Source organism: Delphinapterus leucas, chromosome 15, assembly GCF_059928025.1.
Source record: "Delphinapterus leucas isolate spDelLeu-1000000601 "Yukka" chromosome 15, BTC_Dleu_Yukka2, whole genome shotgun sequence".
Lineage (NCBI taxonomy): Eukaryota > Metazoa > Chordata > Mammalia > Artiodactyla > Monodontidae > Delphinapterus > Delphinapterus leucas.
Window position 1 is genome coordinate 36891563 of NC_143143.1, and position 24923 is coordinate 36916485.

At 62.5% G+C, this 24923-nt stretch overlaps 7 protein-coding genes across 13 annotated transcripts in view; 4 read left to right on the forward strand and 3 right to left on the reverse strand.

The window, feature by feature from the left end:
• IGFALS (insulin like growth factor binding protein acid labile subunit) lies at window positions 1-4129 on the forward strand. The gene is made up of 2 exons (XM_022594456.3): window positions 1-31; window positions 1170-4129. The coding sequence occupies exons 1-2, from the start codon at window positions 16-18 to the stop codon at window positions 2969-2971; spliced, it is 1818 nt and encodes a 605-aa protein (XP_022450164.1). The 5' UTR covers window positions 1-15; the 3' UTR covers window positions 2972-4129.
• Window positions 4053-9493, reverse strand: NUBP2 (NUBP iron-sulfur cluster assembly factor 2, cytosolic). 2 transcript variants are annotated; one of them, XM_022594468.3, is made up of 7 exons: window positions 9381-9493; window positions 6793-6911; window positions 6500-6644; window positions 5609-5763; window positions 5383-5493; window positions 5208-5277; window positions 4053-4661 (listed from the first exon to the last, which is right to left on the reverse strand). In XM_022594468.3, the coding sequence occupies exons 1-7, from the start codon at window positions 9394-9396 to the stop codon at window positions 4516-4518; spliced, it is 762 nt and encodes a 253-aa protein (XP_022450176.1). In that variant the 5' UTR covers window positions 9397-9493; the 3' UTR covers window positions 4053-4515. The 2 variants fall into 2 exon arrangements, with proteins under 2 accessions (XP_022450176.1, XP_022450175.1); XM_022594467.3 differs by having other exon boundaries at window positions 6500-6698.
• A 455-nt stretch (window positions 9494-9948) lies between these two features.
• On the forward strand, window positions 9949-16036 carry SPSB3 (splA/ryanodine receptor domain and SOCS box containing 3). Of its 5 annotated transcripts, none has more exons than XM_089896400.1 (7): window positions 9949-10197; window positions 11203-11340; window positions 14199-14373; window positions 14455-14642; window positions 14722-14824; window positions 14902-15082; window positions 15242-15392. In XM_089896400.1, the coding sequence occupies exons 2-7, from the start codon at window positions 11215-11217 to the stop codon at window positions 15390-15392; spliced, it is 924 nt and encodes a 307-aa protein (XP_089752526.1). In that variant the 5' UTR covers window positions 9949-10197; window positions 11203-11214. The 5 variants fall into 5 exon arrangements, with proteins under 5 accessions (XP_089752526.1, XP_089752523.1, XP_089752527.1 ...); XM_089896397.1 differs by having other exon boundaries at window positions 9953-10197; window positions 14902-15027; window positions 15242-16036; XM_089896401.1 differs by lacking the exon at window positions 9949-10197 and adding an exon at window positions 10212-10455 and having other exon boundaries at window positions 14902-15027; window positions 15242-16036.
• Window positions 15765-19708, reverse strand: EME2 (essential meiotic structure-specific endonuclease subunit 2). Of its 2 annotated transcripts, none has more exons than XM_030763594.2 (6): window positions 19461-19708; window positions 19129-19265; window positions 18625-18717; window positions 17266-17381; window positions 16882-17071; window positions 15765-15998 (listed from the first exon to the last, which is right to left on the reverse strand). In XM_030763594.2, the coding sequence occupies exons 1-6, from the start codon at window positions 19609-19611 to the stop codon at window positions 15765-15767; spliced, it is 921 nt and encodes a 306-aa protein (XP_030619454.1). In that variant the 5' UTR covers window positions 19612-19708. The 2 variants fall into 2 exon arrangements, with proteins under 2 accessions (XP_030619454.1, XP_030619456.1); XM_030763596.2 differs by lacking the exon at window positions 15765-15998 and adding an exon at window positions 16485-16579 and having other exon boundaries at window positions 19461-19707.
• A 39-nt stretch (window positions 19709-19747) lies between these two features.
• On the forward strand, window positions 19748-21091 carry MRPS34 (mitochondrial ribosomal protein S34). Its single transcript, XM_022594477.3, has 3 exons — window positions 19748-20141; window positions 20291-20333; window positions 20422-21091. Exons 1-3 carry the CDS (start codon window positions 19821-19823, stop codon window positions 20712-20714), a joined length of 657 nt encoding a protein of 218 aa, XP_022450185.2. The 5' UTR covers window positions 19748-19820; the 3' UTR covers window positions 20715-21091.
• A 61-nt stretch (window positions 21092-21152) lies between these two features.
• On the forward strand, window positions 21153-22646 carry NME3 (NME/NM23 nucleoside diphosphate kinase 3). Its single transcript, XM_022594481.2, has 5 exons — window positions 21153-21466; window positions 21545-21675; window positions 21841-21942; window positions 22007-22119; window positions 22215-22646. Exons 1-5 carry the CDS (start codon window positions 21421-21423, stop codon window positions 22330-22332), a joined length of 510 nt encoding a protein of 169 aa, XP_022450189.1. The 5' UTR covers window positions 21153-21420; the 3' UTR covers window positions 22333-22646.
• Window positions 22525-24923, reverse strand: part of MAPK8IP3 (mitogen-activated protein kinase 8 interacting protein 3) — a 50387-nt gene continuing 47988 nt past the window's right edge. The window contains 3 exon segments of the mRNA XM_089896405.1: window positions 22525-24303; window positions 24379-24528; window positions 24642-24821. Coding sequence (XP_089752531.1) covers window positions 24182-24303; window positions 24379-24528; window positions 24642-24821 — 452 coding nt within the window. The 3' untranslated portion in view covers window positions 22525-24181.

Consider the following 24923-nt stretch of genomic DNA (forward strand, 5'->3'; position numbering starts at 1 on the left):
TGCTCTGCACGAGGGATGGCCCTGAGGAGAGGTGAGGCCCCCACGTGCCCCAGCCACTCACTTCGGGGCGGGGGGCCGCGACCGTGTGCCCCCAAACTCACTGGGGTAGGGGCTGCCCCCAGGGAGGGCTCAGCTCTAGGTGGGCTGGGGCTCTGGGAGCCCATGGGGGAAATGTGGCCACTCAGGGTGGTGGGGTGCCTGGCCCTGGAGAATCGCTGTTGCCTCCTGCCCCCTCCTCTCCTACCCGAGGGCCCAGGCTGGCAGCGCAGGGGAGGAAGGGCACCCACACTGCTACCCCAGGGGCCCTGCCTTAGACCCTCCACTAGGCCAGGGCATGCTGCCTTCCCAGCTGCTCGGAGGCCAGTCCATTGCCACCCTGTCCCCTCTCGGAGCCTAGCCCAATCCAGCTGGCGTGTCCACCCTGGGACCCGGAACTCTCAGAGACCAGAGAGAGGCCTGATGTGGTGGGCAGCCCAGTGCCCAGTGGAACTTATGGGGATTGTTGCTGTGAAGCCTGGCATCCTTTGTCCTGTGCCACAACCCAACCTCCGGTGGGTCAGTGGCCTGGGGTCCCCATCTGCCCTTGAGGCCTGCACCCTCTTCCTCTCCCCACACCAGCACTGGGCCAAGTCCCTGGGTGCATGCTGGACACACTATGGAGGTGAGTACCCCCCAGTCAGGGGTCTAGCTGGGGCAGCGGGCATCCAGCTCACTGTCCAGACAATCAGGGCAGCAAGTGCATACCCACCCGAGCCTGCTCCAGAACGTTCTCTCACACTTTCCTCCAGGCCTGCCTGGCAGCCTAGCCTGGCTTGAGTGTCCACCTTGGGGACGCAGATGAACACACGGCCTAGTGGCCAGGTCCCCAGCCTTCAGTTTTCTCTGGAACAGGCACTGCCACCCCGTTGGTCCTGTGGGGTGGAAAGGGCAGTTGGTTTTGAACCAGAGAACATCCCAGTCGTCCTGCCTGGTCTCCGCTTCCCATTTAAGTGGGGGACCCAGATCTCAGCCCATACCTTCTCTGGTCCGGTCAGCAGTACCTTCTCTAAATAGTTGCGTGCTGTGGTCCAGGTGTGTGGCTGAGGCCTGGAAGGTTCCATGTCTTGCTTGCCCTGGGCTCACATCCTGGGCTGCCTCAGTGCTGCCTCCCCAAGCCCCTCTCCCCACAGGAGGCCCGGCCCTGGTGGTGCTGCTGGTCTCCTGGGCAGTGCTGGGCTCCCACAGCCTGGAGGAAGTGGAGTCCGCGGCACCAGCAGACCCTGAGGGCCCCCAGTGCCCAGCCGTCTGCTCCTGCGGCCACGGCGACTACACGGATGAGCTCAGCGTCTTCTGCAGCTCTCGGAACCTCACGCGGCTGCCCAGCGGCATCCCGGACGGCACCAGGGCCCTGTGGCTGGATGGAAACAACTTCTCCTTCATTCCCGCGGCCACCTTCCGGAACCTCTCCAGCCTGGGCTTCCTCAACCTGCAGGGCAGCGGGCTGGCCAGCCTGGAGCCGCAGGCGCTGCTGGGCCTGCAGAACCTGTACCACCTGCACCTGGAGCGGAACCAGCTGCGCAGCCTGGCAGCCCGCACCTTCCTGCACACGCCGGGCCTGGCCTCGCTCGGCCTCAACAACAACCTGCTCAGCCGGGTAGACGAGGGCCTCTTCAGGGGCCTTGCCCACCTCTGGGACCTCAACCTGGGCTGGAACAGCCTGGCCGTGCTGCCTGACACTGCGTTCCAGGACCTGGCCAGCCTACGCGAGCTGGTGCTGGCGGGCAACAAGCTGGCCTACTTGCAGCCCGCGCTCTTCTGCGGCCTCAGTGAGCTCCGCGAGCTGGACCTGAGCAGGAATGCCCTGCGGAGCGTCAAAGCCAATGTCTTTGTCAAGTTGCCCAAGCTCCAGAAGCTCTACCTGGACCACAACCTCATCACCGCTGTGGCCCCAGGTGCCTTCTTGGGCATGAAGGCGCTGCGCTGGCTGGACCTGTCACACAACCGCGTGGGTGGCCTCCTGGAGGACACCTTCCCGGGGCTGCTGGGCCTGCACGTTCTGCGCCTCTCACACAATGCCATCGCTGGCTTACGGCCCCGGACCTTCAAGGACCTTCACTTCCTGGAGGAGCTGCAGCTTGGCTACAACCGTATCCGGCAGCTGCCGGAAGAGGCCTTCGAGGGCCTGGACCAGCTGGAGGTGCTGGCGCTCAACAACAACCAGCTCCAGGAGCTCAAGGCAGGCGTCTTCCTGGGCCTCTACAACCTGGCCGTCATGAACCTCTCTGGCAACTGTCTGAGGAACCTTCCAGAGCAGGCGTTCCAGGGCCTGGGCAAGCTGCACAGCCTGCACCTGGAGGGCAGCTGCCTGGGCTGCCTCGGCCCACACACCTTCACCGGCCTCTCGGGGCTGCGCCGGCTCTTCCTCAAGGACAACGGCATTGCGGCCATCGATGAGCAGAGCCTGGGGGGGCTGGCCGAGCTGCTGGAGCTGGACCTCACCTCCAACCAGCTCACGCACCTGCCTGGCCAGCTCTTCCAGGGCCTCAGCCACCTGGAGTACCTCCTCCTCTCCCGCAACCGGCTGTCTGCACTATCGGTGGATGCCCTGGGGCCCCTGCAGCGCATCTTCTGGCTGGACGTGTCGCACAACCGCCTGGAGGCGCTGCCTGAGACTGTGCTCGCGCCACTGGGGCAGCTGCGCTACCTCAGCCTCCGGAACAACTCGCTGCGGACCTTCGTGCCGCAGCCCCCCGGCCTGGAGCGCCTGTGGCTCGAGGGCAACCCCTGGGACTGCAGCTGCCCCCTCAAGGCCCTGAGGGCCTTCACCCTGCAGCACCCGGGCGTTGTGCCCCGCTTCGTCCAGGCCATGGCAGAGGGAGATGACGACCACCAGCCCGCATACACCTACAACAACATCACCTGCGCCAGCCCCCCCAGCATATCGGGCCTTGACCTGCGCGACGTCGGCGAGGCCCACTTTGCCCACTGCTGACCCGAGGCTGCCCTGCGGTCTGGACGGGCTCTTGCCACCCCAGGGGACATGGACCTGGGACCTGTGGGCCCCAGCCTGGTTCCTGAGGGCCTGACCGGGAGGGTTGGGGACACAGCCTCCCCAACTATCAATTAAAAGCAACCCAGTAAATGTGGCCATATATGAGGTTGTGCGGGGAGCTCAGGGAGGGAGGAGTGCTGGCTGGGCTGCGGGCCCCTCTACGCCATGCCTGCCCCACCTCTGGCTGCCTTGGTCCCACATGCCCGTCCACAACCCTTCCTGTCCTGTGCCCAGACAATTCTCGTCCACTAGTCCCCAGGCCCCATCCCCACCTGAGGAGCGGCGGGCACTTACTCAGGTCCTCCAGGAACCTCGGCATCTCAGCCCCCTCGCTGGGCAGCGTCCTTGGAGGTGGCCTGGTCCTGGGAAGCTGGGGCCCAGCTGCTCCTGCTGAGGCCAGCCTGGGGCCAGAGGGGGTGCAGACCCTCACTCTCCAGGTCCCTGTGCTCCTGGCCAAACCCCTCAACAGTTCTGCCCCTGCTCCCCCAACCCCCACAAGAAATATCCATCCTTGGTACACTCCTCACCTCCCCATCTGCCCCCAAGAAGTGATATCTGAGGGCTGCTTCCCCAGGCCCCCTGCCACCCGTGCCCCAGGGACCGTTCCACATTCTCTACTGAGCACCCCACCTCTCCCACTGGGAAGAACAGCACACCATGCCACCATCCTGCTTTCCAGAACCTCCCCCTCCTGGCCTTGAAGCCGTGCAGGGAAAACCCCTGGGACTCTGTTTCACACTCACCTTTCTGCTCTTCAGCTCAACCCTTCAGGCCCGCAGCACGGAGGGCGGGGTGGGCACTTAGCTCTCACTGGGCCAAGCATGGCCACTCACCCATCGCAAGTTACCTGACAAACTCTCCCCAAACATATCTTCACCAGAGTCTCCAGGAGCCTGTCGACGACAGGGCTGTTGGCCCAGTTCCTGGGACTTAGGGAGTGGACACTGTCTGCCACAGGACATGGTGACACTAAGCCAGAGAGGCGGAACCAGAGCAGAATGATCTAGAAAGGTCAGACCTGTAACCACAGCGGTGGGACGGGTTTATTTTGGGCTCCTCTGAATTACAAGTTTGACACCTTACTGGGTGCTGCTGCCTATTTCACCAGGATTATAGGCCCAGTGCGCTCCCAGACACACAAGCTTTGTGAACAACGTGGAGACTTGGCTGTCGGGAGCAGCCCATCTATCTGGGGCATGTGAGTACTGAGCTGCACCACCAGGGAGGTCAGGCCACGGCATCGCGACCTCACGCTATCCCCGGGCCCTGCCACAGGCCGACCAGGTGGAACCACTGACTGTCAGTGGCTCTGATGCTGAGATGCTGCTGAAGCACCAGAAATGTCCAGGGCAGGCCCACGGGGAGAGGAGCACGTGGTTATGGCAACCCAGGGCCACGGGTTTCAGGAACTGTGCCACCGCCTCTGTTCCGGGCTGTGAGCATGAGCCCCACAGCACACAGAGGAGACACTCAAACTGCCTTGGTCAGGAGAGTCCAACAGGCGCCTCATTCAGAATCTTCTGGGCTATGCAAGAGAGCGCGGGAAACGCGGGGCTCTCGGGGAACCCCCGGATGAAGTCTCGGCCCTCCTCCAGGCTCCGCGTGAGCTCGGGGTCCAGGGGCACAGAGCCTGGGAGAGAGAAAGGAAAGGGGCAGAGAAGGGGCCAGGTGGTGAGAGCAAAGCCCGGGGCCGGGAGGCCACGTCCACACTCCCCACGGCCCAGGAGCCCACTGGCAGTGCCGCTTTAGCCGAGAGCAGACACCTCTTGCTGAGGTGCCTGGCAGGAATGTACTCTTGGCCTCAGTCTCCACTGGAACGGCCAGCAACCCGCCCAGCAGGCCTGGCCCCACCACCTCTCAGGCTCCGGCCACTGTAAGAAAGCACAGGGTGAGTGCTGGGGACATGGTCCCGTGCCACTGGCGTCCCTGATACAGGCTCGCAGAGCCTCGGCCGCCCCTCTGCACCTCCGTGGTCTCAGCCGCAGACACCCGCCCAAAGCCTGGGGGGCTGCCTCTCTCCAGTTGGTGGGAACCAATTTGTTAGAGATGAGCTGACACTCGCAGCTCAGGGAGGACAGGACTTTCCACCCTCCTCTCCTCTTCCCTGGGTGCAGGAGGCGTAGGGAGGTAAGGCCACCTAGAGCAGGGGCCCCGGGGCAGCCCTAGGCTCGCTTACCCAGGAAGGGGACTCCAGCGTGTCTGGCCAGCTCTTCGCCGCCTCCCCTGGAGAAGACGTTGGTGCACTCCTAGAACACAGAGGGACGGGGTCCACCTCCAGGCCTCTCACCACCCTCAAAGGGGATAGGCCGACCACCCACACCCCCGACTTCCTGCGACTTCCTACAACTCACCGCGCAGTGTGGGCAGACGAAGCCGCTCATGTTCTCCACGACCCCGATCACCCGCAACCCCACCTTCTTACAGAAGGTCAGCTCCCGCCTCACATCCCCCACGGACACTGCCTGGAGACCAGGAAAGAGACGGGACCAGCTGATGGGCATCCCGAAAACTCAGCCAAGATGAGCGGAAAGAGTAGGGCAAAGCGCCTGCCCCAGGGTAAGGGTGCTCCCGTAGTACCTGGGGCGTGGTGACCACGAGGGCCCCCAGGGGGCTGTAGGGGCGCAGGGTGTCCACCACGGCCATGTGCTCATCAGAGGTCCCTGGGGGCGTGTCCACAACCAGGTAGTCCAGCTGCCCCCAGGCCACATCGGACACAAACTGCTTTATCAGTGCTGTGGAGACCCAGGGTGGCCCGGGGGCGGGGAGAGAGCAGGCGAGGCAGGGTCTCACAAAGGGGTCACACGAAGCCCGCTGCCTCCTCCCAGCCCTGGGGCAGGGTGGTGTCTGTGGGTTCCGGTACAACCGGGCACCCCGAGAGCTGCGTGTGCCATTCCTCACCAGGGGCAGGATGAGTACAGCAAGGTGGGGAGACCCTTCCCCACCCCACCCCACCCCACGGACTTCTGATCGGGCCTTAGCTGAGGATGGCTAGCACGGATCCTCCTGGGGTAGGCATCTGTGCCTGAGAGAGGTGGCCTGTGGTGGAATGCCACGCCGGCGTGTCCTGGAAGCAGCCCCCACCCTGAGCTTGCTCTCACACCCGGCAGCCTTGCTCTGCCCACCAGAGGGAGCTTAATGCCATCTGCTTGTTCAAAGGCACCAGAGCCCCACCAGGCACCCCACGCTGGGTGGTCTGAGCCCCAGGGGATGGACCAGGTGGCTGAAGGCTTCACAGCTGGGTCTCATGCCCTTGCCCCCCAGGCCCGCTGTCTGAATACTTGCGGGCTGACTGCTTAGGTACACAGCAGGAGAATCTTGGAAATGAAAAGGCCAGCACTAGAGTCTTTCGAACTTTACCCGAGGCTGGTGCTGTGGGGGGAGGGCTGTGTGGAGGAGAGCCAGCAGCCCTGGGGCTTCTGCACCAAGAGGGCAGCTGGGGAGGCCAGCAGGCTCCTGTCCGGTCATTACCGTTCTTCTTGGGGCCTCTCCACACCACTGCCTCATCCGGCTTCTCTAGCAGGAAGCCCACAGACATGAGGGAGATGCTCTGCTCCTGGTCCACGAAGACAGGCACCCAGCCACTGTCACACTGATGCACAGCCTTGCCCTGCACCTGGAGCATGCGGGGGATGCTGGGGCCACACAGGTCCACGTCAAGGATACCCACCTGCAAGGAGGCGGGACGTCCACGCGGCATGCAGGGAACCGGCCAAGGCCCACAAGGGGCAGGGGTGGCGGCTCAGGAGATGGGAGGCACTCACCTTCTTGCCCGCATGGCGCAGGGCCAGGGCCAGCTCCGTGGAGATGGTGCTTTTCCCAACACCCCCCTTTCCCGAAAGAACGAGGATGATGTGCCGGACGCCGGCCAGGTTTCCAGGCTCTAGTCAGAAGGACAACAGGGGAGGAGGGCAGGGCTCCCCTTCATACCAGCCGCCCTCCATGTTCATTCACTGCGGGATCACCAGATATTCCTACATCCCAGATCCTGAGACCAGGGCAGTCCTGAGACCTGCTCCATCACCCCGGCATGAGCAAACACACCCCTGTGAAAGGGCTTCCAGCAGGCCCCAGACCCAACCTACCAGTTCCTCAAAAATGGCTGCTCCCACTCTGTCTGGAGTGGGGCTGCTGGGGCAGGAAATGCCTCAAACTGCTCCTCTTTCCAGCATGCACACCTGTGAGCTCATGTGCACCTGTGAGCTCATGCGCACAAGGCCAATTCAAGCCAAAGACTCCCAGCTGATTCCAAGGGAAATGGGCGGAGACTAACGTAAATAGGGTGCTTGTTACAGTCAGGAGGTACACCTGTGCCAGGGCAGCACTCACGGCTCTGAGGTCTGACTGTAGGTGCCCAACCCCCTCCCCTGGGGTCAGAAGAGGCACTCAAGGCAGCCCTGGCCTCCAGTTCTCAGGAGGGAGGCCACAGCTCTGGGGAAGCAACCACAATCGTGTGGGTGCGGATGTCAGGTCACCTGGATGGCTGAAGATCGTGCCTTCAGAAACCCTGGGTACGCAAGGGTGGCCAAGGCATCAGTGCCATGCCCCAGGCAGGCCCGGGTCCAACCACTCTGGGAAGCCCTGTTGGTCGCTCTGCCCCAGCTGCTCTTCCTTTCAATGAGCCTGAAATGCCACCCTGTAAATACTCACCATTCCAATCCCTGCCTCCCCACAGCGGCTGCCATCTGCATACAAACAACCCTCAAACCCCCGGCAAAATGCCCACCTTCTTGCCCCAGCGCCCTTAGGACCTCACCATCGAGACTCCTGCCTGGCCTGCAGCAAGCTGCTTACTCACTCCACCACCCTCACTGCATATCCAGGTCCCCAGGAGGGGCTCAACGAAAGGTGAATAAACACTGACCCCCCTCCTGACCCATCTCTCATGGGTAGGTTCAAAGGCCCCCGCCACCAAAGCCTCCCTAGAAAGAACTCAGAGTGCTCCTGGCCTGGCTTTCCAGCAGGTCCTTGTCACAAGCGCGTTCTAGCGCCTGTCCTGGGTCTTCGTCTGGTACTGGGGGCCGAGAGATCTCGTAAGGTGACGAGGAAAAGGCACCCCCCCCCCCAACCACCCACATCATTGCCTACAAATACCTTGGACACCATGCCTCAGGCCACCTCTGCATCAACTTAAAAAGCTATTACTTAAATTGCTTTAATATCAAAAACTACTTGGGAATCAATTTCACCTTTCTTTGGTGTGGGGAGGGGTGCTCTGGTAGAAACTAGGGAAAGAACAAGCCAGATGTGGGTCCTGATTCCTACTCGCCCTTTGTGCGGGTGCTGCACTGCCAGGCCCCTAATAGTGAAGACTTGCTCTCCTCACTGGTGGGACTGGGGAACTTTATCTGCTTGAGCATCACACAGGACACTGCTGCTCCCAAGTCACTGCTGCTCCCAAGTCACTTCTCACACAACAATCCTTAGGAGCCAACCAGAAGAAACTTCCACTTATACTGAAAAAGTTTATAAACAGATTATCAACGATAATCCGAGTGCCTATTAGATGTGAGAGGCTGCCCTGGAAGGGGCAAAGGAAAGCAGTATCTCCCCATGGAGGGAAGTAAAGGGCCCCCTGTATGGATAAAAAGCCCAGTCAAACCTTAAGTCCAACCAAACCATGACTATTTGATACGCTGGACAAATATGGAAGTTTTTATATGTAAAGAATCCTTCCAGAAAAATAAGGGTGACACCAGGAGTTGCCTCTGGGCACAGGGAGGTTTACTGCAAAGCCCGTTAGGCTTTTGTACTTTCCTACTTTCCATGTGCACTTCCCCCTTAGTTAAAAGAGGAACCTTCATCCATCAATCTAGAAGCTATTCCTCTCACCTTGTAGCAAGTCTGCCCTTATCATAACAAACTTTTTCAGATTTTTCTCTCCAGTATTACGTTTATAATCCGATGGATGAATGCAGCGTTGTAAGAGCTTTGTGCTCATGGTACCAGACCTGAGGTCTTTTGGAAGATAACGTGGTTAAGCTGTGAGAATCCGATTGTGCCCAATGTACGTATTCCATCCTACGCAACTTCCCTTTAAGTTATATATATATATATATACACACATATATACACACATATATATATATAAAGGCTTAAAAGGCAAAATAATACTTCTACAAACAACTGCGAGTATGTGACGTTCCGGTTTCTCCTTCTTAAGAGTTCCTTATTCAAACAAGACTTCTTTCTAAGCGCCGTAATGACGCACGCGAGCACCTCTGAGACCTTTACACTGTAAATACGACGGTGTGCTAAAACCCGGAGCCCTGGCCAGCAGCTGCGGGCCGGCCCCTTCCCTCTTCCCTCGGTGCCCGCGGACCGAGAACGCCCCGCAGTCCAGCGCACTCACCTGCTGCCGCCTCCATCCCACCCGGGTGGCCGCACAGCTTCCAGCCGCTTCCTCCTCGCACAGTCCGCCTCCCTACCTGAGTGAAGTGCCTTCGGACCAATGGGCAGCGCGACCCCCCCACGACTCCTCTTGATAGGCCCATTCGCGCTAGCCTCAGCCAATCAGATCGCACGAGGGGTTCACGAAAGTTCCGGCGCAGATGACGTACAGGACCTGGACCCACTTCCGTGTCAACGCCCCAGCGTGAGGCCGCTTCTTTTCCTCGCCCCGCGTCCAATGGGCGCGCGGGCCTTGTCTCCGACCGCTTGAGATGTGGCCAATGGGGACGTCGGGTCAGGATTGACAGATCCAGCAGCCTCTCAGCAAGAGGCGTGTGCCACGAGGACCGCCCCTCCCCCGTAGCCCCGAGCCGCGCACGCTGCGGGGCCAATGCAGCGCAGGGGGCGGGCCGCGAGGGCGGGGATTGTTTACGTCTAGCTCCGGAGCGGAAAGTAGGGCACAGCAGGCCGGGTTGAGCGCAGCGGCGCAGAGCGGCTGTAGGTGAGCGGCAGGCCGCGTCCGTGCCTCCCTGGGTCTCCCAGGCCCGGCCGCCCCGCCCGGCTCGACCCCGCCGCGCCCGCCGACCTTTCGGAGCTGCGGGCGGCGGGGCCGGCGCGCCTTTGTTCCTGCGGCGGCATCGGCAGCGGCAGGGCCGGGCGAGGCTGGCGAGGCGCTGCGCCGCAGACCGGGCGGGGCGGCGGGCGGGAGGAACCCCGCAACCCCACCGATCCTGAGACAGTGAGATGCCTGATGGGGAAGCAACCCCTACTGCAGCGGGGTCAGTCTCGGGGTCGTGCATTGCGCGTGCACGGCCTGGCGCTTACTGTTGCTGCGGCGGTGGCGGGCGAGGATTAGGCCGGGCCCACTCTGGCCAGTTTCAGTAACCAACCCTGGTCTGCGGACGGGCTCCTATCCCTCAAAAGCTCTGTCTGCGCTAATTCACTGCCGCCCCTCGGGGTCGTGGCAGGGCCCTTCTGGGGATTTCAAACCAGGGCAGAGCCGGGAAGTAGACGATCACAGAGGGCGACTTATTACTGTAAGTCGGGCATGGAAGTTGAGAGCCAAAGAGGGGAGGGGAAAGCGTTGTGGGCAAAGGGCTGGAAAGAGCTACCAGCCGGAACAGGGCCGGAACTTGTAGGCTTTGTAGGATATTGTACTTTATTCTAAGAACAGTGGCAAACCCTGAGAAGTTAAAAACTCGTTAATTTAAAATTTTAAGATTTGTATTTCAAAAAAAGCTCGGTTGTAGTGAGTGAAGTGGGAGGAGCCAGAGCGAAGACGAGTTGTGTGCGGGTGGGGCAGGCAAGGTGGCAGCAGGGGTGGAGAGGGATTCAGGACATGTTTTGGAGACGGTGTGGGGCGCGGAGGGCTGTGAGGCCGTGGTGGGAGGGAGGAAAGAAGTGTTGGGGATGACTGCTGTGTGTCTGGCATGAGGAACTCGGAGGCTAGAGATGCCGTTTGTCAAAATGGAGAATGGAGGAGGGGCAGGCAAGGTTTGAGATGCTTGAGGGATGTGCAGGAGGGACACTTGCAATCCTGAGGCCGAGCTTGGAGAGGGGCTGAGCTAGGCATTTGAGAGTCATGGATGTCAGGATGGCATTCCACGCTCTCTACCTGGGTTTCATCAAGGTACTCGGACACTGGAGTGAGGTATGAGCTTGTGAAGAGAGTTCCGGACCCTGGGTGGGCTGGCACAGCCTGGGGGGCCAAGTGCAGGGGGTGCTGGGGGACCTACCGGTGTGTCATATGTCTTTCTTTGCTCAGACCTTGTGCTTTCTTCCAGATCCTGCCCACCATGGCCAGGCGCCCACGGAGCAGCAGAGCGTGGCATTTTGTCCTGAGTGCAGCTCGCCGAGATGCGGATGCCCGGGCCGTGGCTCTGGCAGGGTCCACCAACTGGGGCTACGACTCTGATGGGCAGGTAGGTTCCAGTGGGTGAGGTGGGCATGGCTGGACTAAATATTGCTTGAACTGAGACTGAAAGAGAAAGATGCCTCTGAGGGCAGAAAACAGGGCCAGCCTTGTCGGACCGTCCCCTGCGTGCACTCTGCTTCTGCTCCCCTAGGCTCTTCACACTGGTTAAGGACACACGTGGCCCTGGGTAGCAGGACCTCAAGGCATATAGTACGTTCCTCTGTAGACTTTTTTCTTTGAAGAGGGTGTCAGTGGGTACTTTGGTCAGTTCATTTAACGAAAACTTCTCCATTCCATTTACCCAACCGCTTTTCAAGGGTAGCTGTTGTTACCTCTGTGTGCAACCTTCTGGACGTTTTCTCTGCCTGTTGAAGTCTGTACTCAACGTTTGTGTATATGCATCTAAAAAAAGAATTTTTATCTTTAAAGACCAACATTCCTGAGCCTTCCTGTGCTCAGGACCCTGAGCTCTGCAAGGCCCAGGAATACAGAGGCCGTGAGGAGGGCGGCTCAGCTGTCTGTCTGCAGTGGAGGTTCCTGATGGACCTGAGGGGTTTGCAACCAGAGCCTCACCACACTGACTCCTGCCACAGGGGTGGGGTGGTGGGGCTGTGTGGCCTCTGTGCCTGCCGTGGGGGGCATGTGGGGAGGGCTTCACAAGTCAGTTTCCTGAACCTCTCAGACCAGAGCTGGGCTTTGGCTTTGCCCTGAGTCACCTCTGTTGTTTTCAGGGTGATCTTCGGGTGACTTGGTTCTGCTCTGTCACAGCCACCCTGCCTGGGTGCCCTGGCTCAGCCAGGTGTCTGGGTGGGGACAGGTGCCTATCCTCCCCAGCCCTCAGTGAGGGCAGCTGAGTCCCGTGGAAGCACCAGGGCTTGGGGCAGAATTGGAGGCGACATCCTGGGTCCCCTTCCTGGGGCCTCCCTTAGCTCCCTGCCTGGGCCAGCAATAGGCCTCGGCCTGCATTCCTGTCCCGCCTCCAGCTTCCACTGACCACGTGGCCTGGAGCAGTCTTTTCTCCTGTCTGTCTCTGCCTCTCTGGCTCATTGCTGTGGGATGTGGGAGGCGTCCAGGGGCTGGGGGTGCGGTGTCTGATACACACCTGTGGCTCATCCGGTCACCTAATGGGCCCGGAGTACTTGTGTGCACGTGTGGATGGAGAGAGCGTGTCACCCCAGCACCTTTGAAGGCCGAACACACATGTCCCTGTCTCCGCTGCTCTAAGCTCTCCTTATAGCTTGCGGTGGGGCCAGGTCTGCTCTCTGCACAGGGGGTTGTGTGCTGGGTGCCAAGCAGTATGACCCCCGGGGCCAGCAGTGCTCAGGTCTGTGCCCCTGGCTCCTGACTCAGTGGGAAGGGATTGTCTCCTCTGGCAGCAGTGGGCCTGCCTTGGCTTGTGGGGGATCGCTCTTCCCCGAGAGCGGGGTGCTTTGGGCCTGCTGCCAGTGTCCTTGCTGGCGTCTGTCTCCAACTGGGGCTCAGCCTCCTCGCTCCCTGAGCTGTGTCTGCCATCGGTTCCCAGAGCTCCTGTGTGGCACTTGGGGCTGAGTGTAATAACAAAGGAACTCAGTTCCGGTGGGAGGAGGCAGGTGAGCAGGACCCAGGAGAGCGTCAGGGAAGCCTACAAGAAAGGAAGAGGAGAAGGAAGAGGACGCAGCATGAGAGGCTGAAAGAGCCTCTTTGAAGTGGTATCCAAAAGCCATCCCGGGGCAAACAGACCCCCACTCCTGCCCCATGGGGACAGGGGTGGACAGGGCAGAGGAGGAGGCTGGGCAAGGAGGGGGTCTTATATTCTCTGATGAGAGTAAGTCTGTGGGCTTTGTTCTCAGGGCAGCAGGATTCCCAGGTCTGAACAGGTCACCCAGACCACTGTGCAGAGGGCATTTCCGGGGGGCCCAGAGCAGCACCCAGATGCCAAGAGAGTGAGGGTGGAGGCCAGAGCCCCACCAGGACCCCAGGTGAAGCTGGGAGGGCTCAGAGAGCAGGCATGCAGAGGCTGCCTGCACCCCTGGGGCCTGAGACTCCAGGCCGTCACTGGTCGGCCAGATATCAGAGCCTGGGTGGGTGTCTTGAGGGGCCCACGTGGCTCCAGAACAGGAACAACAAGGTGTACAGAGGCACCCTAACTGGCCTCCTGGAGGGTCTGTGGGTCAGCTGGTTCCCGGAACCAGACCAGCTCAGCTTTAGCGTCTGGCCCCTGGGCCAAGATCAGGCCCTCAAGGCTTGGAGTCCATTCTGTGAGGACTGAGAGCCACACGCAGAGGGCCAAGGCCCAACTGAATGTTTTCCTGACGCAGCCTGAGACCATGGGGCTTGCTCCTCAGGGTCCTGTGATGGGGGTTGAGAGCCCACCCTTGCACGGACAAGGGGGCCATGGCCTGAGACAGGTACGCAGGCCCTGCCATGGCCATCGGCCCCCCTGGAGCCCAGCTGCTGCCACGGGGAGACCAGGTGCCTTCATTAGGTCAGCAACGGACTTTGCTGTCATGCTCCCGTTTATCACAGTCTAGATGTTCTCTGGACAACGATGATGGCTAAGCATGCAGCCCTGTCTTGGGGCTTATTAGTGGCTAGGCCTCCGGGGCCCTCTACTCCACTCCCAGGAAGCCACCAGCGTGGTAGGCCTTTGGCAAGGAGGCCCCCTTGCAGCTCCTGAGCCAGAAGGGGTGTCCAGCGTCACTGTGCCTCGCTGGCTGAGCCCTTGAGACCTGAGGAGGCCCTTTGAGGCCAAAGCCCCAGATCCCTTCCTTGGGGCGTCCGGCCGTTCACCCGTGGGCCTGGGGTGGGTGGCAGGGCAGGTGGGGGAAGGGGTCGGTTGGGCCGGCGGAGGGCAGGAGGCGGGAACAGCTGGCCCTTTCCCCTCAGCACAGCGACTCAGATTCCGACCCCGAGTATGCATCTCTGCCGTCATCCATCCCCAGCGCCGTGCCTGTGACTGGGGAGTCCTTCTGCGACTGTGACAGTCAGAGCGAGGCCTTCTGCGGCAGTCTGCACGCCGCCCACCGGGGCAGGGACTGCCGCTGCGGGGAGGAGGACGAGTGTGAGTGTGGGGGCCTGCGGCGGGTGGGCGGACCTCTGGGCTGGGTGGGAGCCTGGCGAGCCTGGGCCTCTTCTCTCACAGATTTTGACTGGGTCTGGGATGACCTGAATAAGTCCTCGGCCACCCTGCTGAGCTGTGACAACCGGAAGGTCAACTTCCACATGGAGTACAGCTGTGGCACAGCGGCCATCCGGGGTACCAAGGAGCTGGGGGAGGGCCAGCACTTCTGGGAGATCAAGATGACCTCGCCCGTCTATGGCACTGACATGGTAAGTGGCCGGCAGGGTTGGGGGAGGGGTGCCGGGCACCTTGGTCCCCAGCCCCCTCTGCCAGTTCTGCCGTTTCCAGATGGTGGGCATCGGGACATCGGACGTGGACCTGGACAAGTACCACCACACGTTCTGCAGCCTGCTCGGCCGGGACGAGGACAGCTGGGGCCTCTCCTACACGGGTGCGTGGGGCCCCCAGGATGGGCAGGGCTGGGGGGCCCCGAGGCTGCAGGGCTCACCCCGACCCTGCTGCCCCCAGGCCTCCTCCACCACAAGGGCGACAAGACGAGCTTCTCCTCCCGGTTCGGCCAGGGCTCCATCATTGGCGTGCACCTGGACACCTGGCATGGGACGCTGACCTTTTTTAAGAACAGGAAGTGCATAGGTGAGGAGGTGACTCTGACACGTGCCCGCAGAGTGTGGCTGCCACTGAGCTCCTGGTGAGGTTGAGGGCCCTGAAAGGCCATCCTTGCATCCCTGAGGTCTCAGGGTCCCCAGAACCGGGCAAGGCCGGGGGGTAGGTGGAAATCCCAGCATCCTTCGTCCCCTTAGGAGAGCCTGAGCTTAGGGTTCAGGCTGTGCCACCTCCCCACCCCCAGGAGTGGCAGCCACCAAGCTGCAGAACAAGAGGTTCTACCCAATGGTGTGCTCCACGGCGGCCAAGAGCAGCATGAAGGTGATCCGCTCCTGTGCCAGCATCACCTCCCTGCAATACCTGTGCTGCTACCGCCTGCGCCAGCTGCGGCCTGACTCTGGGGACACGCTCGAGGGCCTGCCTCTGCCGCCCGGCCTCAAGCAGGTGCTGCACCACAAGCTGGGCTGGGTCCTGAGCATGAGCTGTGGCCACCGCAAGCCCCCCACACCCTCGCCCATGGCCAATCCCAGCAGCCCTGAGACCCGGCGCTGCCAGAGGAAGCGCTGCCGAAGGACCTAGTGAAAACTGCCTTCTACAGCTGGGATGGCGTTTTCTCTGTTTCTCCCTTTGGACCACCCCCAGGACAACAGGAGAGGGAGGACTGAACCAAGGTTTGTCTCGGCTACCCCCCTGCCACCCAAGGCTGGGAGAGGCCTTGCTACAGGGCTCCGGGGCCATTATCCCTGTGATCCAGAGACCCGGACTTCCTAGTCTGTCTGCTTCCTGTGCCGGGTGTGGGAGCAGCCACTTTCCTTCTCAGAGTCTCTGGAGAGCTGCTGCCCCAGCATGTCTGGACTCGGGCTGCAGGCCTGGGAGGCTGGTCTGCTGCCTATGAGGAGGACGGCTTCGTGAGAGGTCGGCTCTTCCTGCTGTCGCCGCCGGCCTTGGGTTTTTCTTAACTTGCTTTGCATGTTGTCAGCTGCTGTTCCTCTCGTCTGAGGCTGAAAACGACCGTAATAAACTTAGAGTTTATGTCTGATGCTTACATACCTATGGAACGAAAGGGGTCGGACTGAGGGCTAGGGCTCACAGGTGTCCACAGCTTTTCTCCTGTTGCGGGGTGGGGGGGTCACAACACCCTTGAGGAGTCACGGCCTAGTTCTCTTTTCTCCCTCAAGACCTTGTCTTAATACTTCTCCTTTCTGAAGGGGCCTGCCTCCCCCGCCCCCGCAGCCTCCAAGTGACCGGCATTTGCCCTGTGGGGCCCTGAGGCTGCCCAGCCCTTCCTGCCTGTCATAGCTGGCTAGCAGCCCCTCTGCCAGTGTGTACAGGGCCCAGGGCATATGAGCCCTGCCCACATCTTCTCCAGACCTTCCAGCTGGCTTGGCATCTCCTGGAGAGAAAGAATTTCCTCTTCTGCCCATCCCAGTTACACAAGAACTTTCTCTGCTGCCCCTCCTGCGCCCCCATCTTGGGGTCAGACCTGCCTGAGAGCCCCGATGCAGGTCATACTGGGTGTCTTGCTCCCGCACACCACCGCTCGTGGTTTCTAGTCTGTTCCCTGGGCGGGCTGCATTCAGTCCTGCCGGTAGGTGGGAGAAGGGCCCGTCGGGTACCACAGGCGTGGTCAGGAGCCCAGGTCCAGCGGGAGGTCAGGGATGGTGGTCGTCAGGAAGAGGCAGATGCAGCGGGAGAAGTCAGGTCCCAACCTATGGGGCCGCACACCCTTGCCCATCCTCACAGGGAGGTCAGCCAGGAGGGCTAGGCGCCCCTGCTCCATGCCACAGGCCACGCACACCTAGGGTGGGCATGGGGATGGGTGGGGCAGGCCTCGGGGGACCTGGCCTCCATATCTGGGAGTCTGGTTGGGGGGCGGGGGCCCACCTGTTGCAGAAGGCAGGGGGAAGGGAAGGCAGCAACAACAGCATTGGCCACAGCCGGGCTGACACAGTTGAACTGCCTGATCTGCTGCCACCAGGCCCCCGCAGGCCGGTGCCATCTCTTGCCACTCTTCTCGGCTGCTGCCCAGCACGCGGTGGTGCAGAAGGAAAAGGCCCCAGACTCCCGGGACTGCCTGGGAAGGGGAGGATGCAGGGAAGTGCCTAGATTCTTCATCACCTCTACTGAGCGCCCCGCCCCCAGCTCAACAAAACCCGCAGCCCCCTCTGCTCTAGAGGCCAGAGAGGTGCCACCCCACCCAGCACTGCCACCCCGCCCGGCACTCCCATCCCTCCCACTGCAGCCCCCATCAGGGTGAGGGTCACACACTTGAAGGGACGCTGGGTGAGGGCCTTGGTGAAGGCACACACATGCTGACTCAGCTCCTGCCAGGAGGCCACCAACAGCACATCCATGTTTGCCCAGAGCTGCAGAAGCACCAGGGCCTGAGAAGGAGATGAGCCTGTGGGTGTGGGTCAGAGGGTTCCCATGGGGGACACCCAGCTGAGGCCAACCCCACGTGCCCCCGCCCCCCCCGTGCCAAACCAGCCCCTGCTGGGTCTCGGAGAGCAGCCCAAGGGCCAGAGCCCATGCCAACCATCTGGCCCAACCCAACTGTCCTCACCTCCTCCACCTCGGGCCAGCCAACTGCTACCTAGGCACGAGTCACCACTAGACGCTCTGGCTGCCATGTCTCCTGGGTACTGGACTGGTAAGACCTATGCAGAGGTGACCGTCCCTCTGGCTCCCTACCCTCCATGAGTTCTCCTCCTGCCCCCAGAGCCCACCCAAGAGAGAGGGTTAGCTGTGACACCAGCCCCCAGGGCCACCCCTGCCTTTCGCCCGAACTCTCCCATCCCAGGCAGGCTGGCTAAGGGTGTTAGGGTGACCGGTACCACAGGTAAACATCAGCCCAATGACAGCCAGGTGGAGGCAGGCAGGGCTCTCAGGACTGATCCAGGGCACAGAACAGGTTGGGCCACATGTCTGCAAACCAAGAAGGTTTACCATACCTGTTCCTCGGGGGCTGCGGCAGGCGGGGCCCACCGGCCACCACCAGTTTGCAGGAAGCAGGGGAGTGAGCCCAAGAACAACCCCGCGGTGCTGGGAGGAAACAGGGGTGGACTCCTCTGCCCAACCAGCTCTCTAGAAAACCAGCTCTGTGCCTTCCACATGATCAAGAAGATCTGTGAAAGAACCCGGGCACACTCCAGGCTCCTAGAAGAGTTGGACTCAACCTCCTCCCCATTCCTGGTCCACCTCTGCACCCCAGCCTGGCATTGGCTTGACATACACAGGTGCTTGATAAACGGAGAACCTTGAACTCTGGGACCTGGCAGAGGGTCTAACCTAATGACACTGTGGTGCAAACATCAGCTGAGCAATCCCTATTTCTCCCGCCAGGCGGCAGCTGAGCGGTTGGGTGTCACAAGGTGGACTGCACAGCCAGCCTGCAGCCCTAGTCCCCAGGCCCCCTCTCAGCAGTTTACCACCTGACTTCTGACTCAGTTCTCAAGAGAACCCTCCTTATCCTGGCTTCTACCCTCAAGAAGCAGCCGTGGCTCCCACCTGCTCCCAGGCCAAGAGCCCGGCTGGCTTCCCCCATCTCACCCACAACATCCAAAATAGGGAACCCAGCCCCTCACGATCTGTGGTCAGGGATTACTCCTTCCTCCCTCCCTCCCGCACCTGGGTCAGCTGGACAACGCCCTGCAGAAACTCCTCAGGCTCCAGCAGCAGCAGCCAGTCCTGCTCATCCGCAGCCCACACCTCAGGAGGCACCTGTGGGAACATACACGGCACTGTTGCCCACCCGTGGCCTCGTGCACCCCGGGCCATGGCCTGGGCACCCCAGGAGTCCTGAGGCTTGCGCAGGTTCTTCCCGGACTGCTCTACAGAAACCCAGCGTCCCACCTTCTACTGAGACTAAAAGCAGCGCAGGTCTGCCAGGCAGCAACACCTGTGGCCACAGCCTGGATGGGATGGAGCATCAATCAGCAGCAGCTGCGTTCAGGCTCTGGCTCCCAGCCCGCAACTTACCAAAAGTGGCCTGTGCATCACTCACTCAGCGTTCCCCGTTCTCAGTTTACTGGTATGTAAAACGTGCACAATTGCTGCAGCTGCCTCTCAAAAGAGCTTTGTCACATAAAACACCCAACCCAGGGCTGCATTCCGTAAACCCAGGACACTCACACTGAGGGAGCAAGGGTCTGGCTTCACTCTGCTCCACCTGAGGCTCCATGCAGGGCGTTCGGGCTCCACGCGGTACTCACAGCTCAGGGCGTCCAGAGCCTCCATCAGGATGTCGGCACCGGCATCTTCCAGAATGGCTGGATGGGACAGAGGGACAGTCAGCTGTCACTCCTTCTTTCCCCCACGACAGGACACTACTTGGGTGGGGACAGCAGCCCCACAGCCTGCACAGCGTGCAACAACTGATTCCCGTCCGGCTCCCAGAGCGCAGATAAACAAGCTCCTCAAGGCCGAGCTCCCCATCCCGGGCCGCTGCCCGCGCCCGCCCGCACCTGGGTCCACGAGCACCGCCAGGCGCCGCACGTCTTGCTCGGGCCGCAGCTGCCGCAGCACCTCGGCCGCCGCCCTGCGCTCTTCCGCCGGGTCTCGAACCCTGGCGGCGGCCTCCTCGCCCGCGGGGCCCTCGATGTCCGAGTCCGACATCTCCCAGGTCGGGGGCTGCAGCTATCCCCGGCCCCGGCGCGAGCCTCCAGCCCTCCCAGACCCAGCCCTCGCCACGGCCCGCCCGGCCTCTTCTCCCCTTCCGGCAGCGCCCGGACGCCTTTGCGGGGGACACCCGCCGCTTCCGGCGTCGGGCGCGCCCCGCGGCGCGCGGTGGCATCTTCCGGCCGGAGCGCGGAGGCTGCCCGGCCATGGCGCGGAAAAAGGTGCGGCCGCGGCTGATCGCCGAGCTGGCCCGCCGCGTGCGGGCCCTGCGCGAGCAGCGGGAGCGGCCGCGCGATTCGGAGCGCTACGCCCTGGACTACGAGACGCTGACGCGGCCGCAGTCGGGCCGCAAGCTGCCCGCGCGAGCCTGGGCCGATGTGCGCCGCGAGAGCCGCCTCCTGCAGTTGCTTGGCCGCCTCCCGCTCTTCGGCCTGGGCCGCCTTGTCACGCGCAAGTCCTGGCTGTGGCAGCACGACGAGCCGTGCTACTGGCGCCTCACGCGGGTCCGGCCCGACTACACGGCGCAGGTGCGTGCACGGTGCCCACCCCTCAGCTCCCGGCACCGCGGGGCACCACTGTCTGCCCTGCGCGCGACTTTGTGGGACGGGATATCCTGTCGCCCGATCCCTGGGCAAGCGAGCTTTCTGAGCTGATCTCCTCCCCACTTGCTTTGCAGAACTTGGACCACGGGAAGGCCTGGGGCGTCCTGACCTTCAAAGGTAAGGCGTCCAAACCCGGTGGGGAGGCTGCCGGCAACAGATTGTTCCGTCAACGTGTGTGCAAGAAGCCTCGTTCTTCTTTCCCCAGGAAAGACGGAGAGTGAGGATCGGGAGATAGAACAGGTCATGTACCACGACTGGCGGCTGGTGCCCAAACACGAGGAGGAGGCCTTCACCGCTTTCACGCCGGCGCCGGAGGACACTCTGGGCACTGTGCCCTACCCGCCGCTCCTCCGCGCAATGATTCTAGCAGAGCGACAGAGAAATGGAGACACCAGCACGGAGGAGCCCATGCTCAATCTGAAGAGGATACGCATTGATCCCTGGGACTATCCTGAGAACCAGGAGTCGAAGAGAAAGACCAAGGGCACTGCAGTCTAAAATGCCAGAGCGGGCAGGCTGCCGCAAGGGTGCAAGGCAGTGGCCACCATTTTCGGTTACACCTGAATCAGCCCCCTGGGAGCTTGGATCCTACCTCCCCGTGACTTGTTGAGGTTCTACATTTTCTTGGAAAAGGGTGGGGTCAGACCTTGCACCTTGTGTCTTTCCTCTGTCCCTGCTGCCCCAACACGCAGATCTGACTGAGGGGGCCTCTTAGGAGGTGGCTGCTGGGGGAAAGCCGGAAGCAGCAGGGCCCGCAGGTTTGGAGCCCCGCTGCTGGCTCCTGTCACTTCCACGCTGGCTTCCCTCCCTATGACCTGTTGCCTCTGCCGGGACCCAGGTAGAAACTGAACGCGAATAAAGGCACGTGAAGCAGCCCTGGGTTGTGACTTCTTTGAGTTTGGGGTACCAAAGCGGGCTGTTGACAGGGCTGTGGGGGAGGAGCAGGCTGACACTGCTGCTTACGGCCGGGTGGTGAGAGGAGTTCCGCGCAGGCGCCAGGTGGTGGGGAGACCCGAGGGGATTCGGGAGTCACAGGCGCGGCCGCAGAGGTCCCGGCGTCGGCGTGAACGACAGGCACCCCCTCTCCGCGTCCGCCGAGGTGGCGGCGCCCGGCGACCAGGCGGCTTTAAGCACAGGCCCCGCCCCGGCCCGCGCGTCTCCCCCGCCCCGGCCCTCGAGCCACCCGAGCCCCGTTGCCGCCATCATGATCTGCCTGGTGCTGACCATCTTCGCCAACCTCTTCCCGGCGGGTGAGCGGCGCGGGCCGGGCGGGGCGGGTAGGGGGTGCGGCCGGGTCTGATGCGCCCCTACTCCGGCGGTTCCCACAGCGTACGCCGGCGTGCACGAGCGCACCTTCCTGGCCGTGAAGCCTGACGGCGTGCAGCGGCGGCTCGTGGGCGAGATCGTTCGGCGCTTCGAGAGGAAGGGCTTCAAGCTGGTGGCGCTGAAGCTGGTGCTGGTGAGGGCCGGGGTCCCCAGGCGTGGGGAGCGGGACGGGGGTGTTGGGGAGAGGTCCCCGGGCGTGGGGAGCGCGGCGGGGTGGGGTGCAGGGGGAGACGGGGTCCCCGCGCGTGGGGGATGGGGGTCCCAGGAGCACGCGTCCCTTCCCCCCCTCCCTCCCCAGGCCTCGGAGGAGCTGCTGCGCCAGCACTACGCCGAGCTGCGTGAGCGCCCTTTCTACGGGCGCCTGGTCAAGTACATGGGCTCCGGGCCGGTGGTGGCCATGGTGAGTGCTGGCTGGCGGGAGGGCGGCGCGCTGACCCCGTGCTGACCCCGGACCCCGTCTGCAGGTGTGGCAGGGTCTGGACGTTGTGCGCGCTTCGCGGGCGCTCATCGGGGCCACGAACCCGGCCGACGCCACGCCCGGTACCATCCGTGGCGATTTCTGCATCGAGGTCGGCAAGTAAGGCCGGTTCCAACTCCCCGAACCGGGCTGTGCGGGGCTCTCTGCCCGAGCTCTGCTTCGGGCCTGCGCTCACCCGCGCCTCTCCTGCACAGGAACGTGATTCACGGCAGCGACTCGGTGGAGAGCGCCCGCCGCGAGATAGCGCTCTGGTTCCGAGCAGACGAGCTTCTGTGCTGGGAGGACAGCGCCGGGCACTGGCTGTACGAGTAGCCGGTCGGGCAGATGTGCCCGTCTGCAGTGGGCTGTGGGTGATTCCGCATCCTCCAGGCCCCGGAGGTGTGCACACGTGTGGACCCAACCCCTAGGAGCTCAGAATACCCTTCCTGTGGCAGGGGGCACAGGAGGGCAGGTGGTGCACACCTGCGGAGCTCTGGTTGCTACAGGCCTTCCTGTCCTGGCTGAGGTTCTCAGGAGGCCCAGCCCGGCCTGCGCCTGTTTACAGCACATCTGGAATGCGGCAGGGTGCCACCGTAGTACTTTGCTTGTCCCAGTACTTCTTTTTATAATAAATTGAGGAAAACTTTTGTGCTCGAGTTGGTTTGGGCTCAGGGACACAGAAGCATGATGTTAAGACATTTATTACTTACAGAGCAGATATGTAGGTTCACTTGCAGGGCCAAAGCCTGAGGAGAATTGTGTCACCCAGTTGCACCCACCCAGCTAACCCCCGAGTCACTTCAGGCCCTGTGAGGACAGACAAGGGACTTGACGTACATCACAGTGGAGAGTGACAGGGTGGTGGGGAGAAGCCTGCAGCTGCTGGTGGCTGCAGCGGTGGCCAGCTGGGCTCGTGGGATGGCTGCCCAAGATCTGTGCTTCTCTGGTGGGAGGTGGGTGGGCAGCAGTGCCTGGGGCTGCCCTGATCGGTGCCTCGAGGAACAGGAATAAGGCCTGGGCAGGTGGGGGAGTTGGCAGTCCAGGGCGGTGCCCCTCAAAGCAGGCACGCGCCATCGCCGAGAGCCGGCTGGAGGCGGCTCCTGTCCTTAACCCTTGGGCCTCTGCTCGGTGGCCTATCATCAGACGCCCTCAAGGGAGCAGGCCACACCGCTTATCCCTAGGCACTTAGTAGCGTGTCTTGGGAGCTGGGCTCCTTGGAGACTGCACAGGAGGCAGGCCCTGGAGCACACCTTTCCCCATCACCCTGAGGCTGAGCCTACATCCAAGGACTGACCCCGGGAGAGACCAGGGGCCTCCCCTTCTTCCTGAGGCTTGGGCCTGCCCTGACAGCCTGAGAAATACCACCCTAGGGGCTTCCGGGAGGGGTGGGACTCAAGGGGCCTGCTCCTACAAGGTGGGTGTTCACCCAGGGAGAGTTAGCAGGGTCGGGGAGGACACAGGTCAGTGAGGGCCAGTGAGAGTCCGCCACACAGGACGATCATGGGGCTTGAGCGGGATGAGGGTGTGTGTCTGTCTTCTCAGGCAGCTGCCCCAGGGAGCCTGGTTACATGCTTTCATGCCAGTTCCCAGGGCGGTAGGGATGGGGGAGGGGGAGCCCAGGGAAGGCTAGCAACTGGGCCAACTCCCTGAGGGTTGGATCCCCACTCCCATGGGCAGCAGCCAAAGGCAAGTGGACTCAGGGTGGGAAGACTTAGCGCGGTGAAGTCCCTGCTCGACTCCCTGGAGAGATCCTGGGAATGAGTGACTGGAGTGGGGAGCCCAGGGTGGAGCTCGGAGCCACCTGTAGGGGCTTCCCTGGCCCGACCCACCCTGGGGTTCTGCCTCGCTCTGGCCCTGAAGTGCCCTCGGGCCTGGAGGGCTTTGGGCTGGGTGCCAGCCAGGAGCTGCTGGGGAGAGGGTGTCCCGAGAGGCTCTGCCCCTCCCTGATCAGGATGCCACCCCACTACCCGCTCCCAGCCAGACCCTATGCTCTCTGCCAGCTCATGGGGAGGCCCGGACCGAAGGTGAAAGCTGCAGGTTGAGAGGCTAGAAGTGGGGTGGACGGGCACCTGGCTGCCTGCGGGCAGGCTGCCCCCTGGGTGGGTGGTGGGCAGGTGGGTGGGGCTGTATGTACATGTGGCAGATGGCATCAGGCGGGGCGGGGTGGCGGCAGGCCGCAGCCTCACTCGGGGGTGTAGGACACCTGCCACACGATGATGTGGCTGCGCTCGGCCTTGGACAGCAGGGGCTTCACTTGGCTCATGTCCCCTGCACCCTCCTCAGGCTCATCGTCTTCTCCGTCGCCTGGAGAGAGCACAGCTGCCATGAAGGGGCCACCCCTGTCCGGGGACACCTGGGGCCCTAGCGGCACCCACTTACCGATGCGGAAGTCAATGTAGCCCTCCCCGCCGCTAAGCACCAGCACGTTCTTCAGCTTCTGGGCCTCGGTGTCTGTGGTGGGGGCAGTGGGCCCGGGGCTCTCGGAGGGGCTGTCGAGCACGCTGCCGTTCAGAGTGGCCAACACGTTCCCTGTCATCGGGGCACAGGGACCTCAGCGGGGCAGCCAGAGCGCCCCCCCCCCCCAGGCTCCTGAAGGGAGGCCGCGGCTGCAGCCCTGCGGGGAGTGGGGCCCGGCCCCTCACCTGGCACGGAGACAAAGAATTTGACAGCGTCACGGTGCCCGTGGAAGCAGAGCTGAGCCTGGGCCATGGAGCAGTAAGGGATGAAGCTGCTGGCTGACTTGTCACTGCTGTCGTCTCCGTACACGTGGATGATGCCTCCTGGGCGGGCCCCCTCCCCAGATGTGGGGGACGACTTGTTGGCTGGAGAGAGAGGGTCCCGGAGGGGCTGAACCTGCTGACTGGGAGGACCAGTTTTCCAGCAGCCGAGGGCAGAGGGTGGGGCCTGCCTGGTGCCAGAGCCAG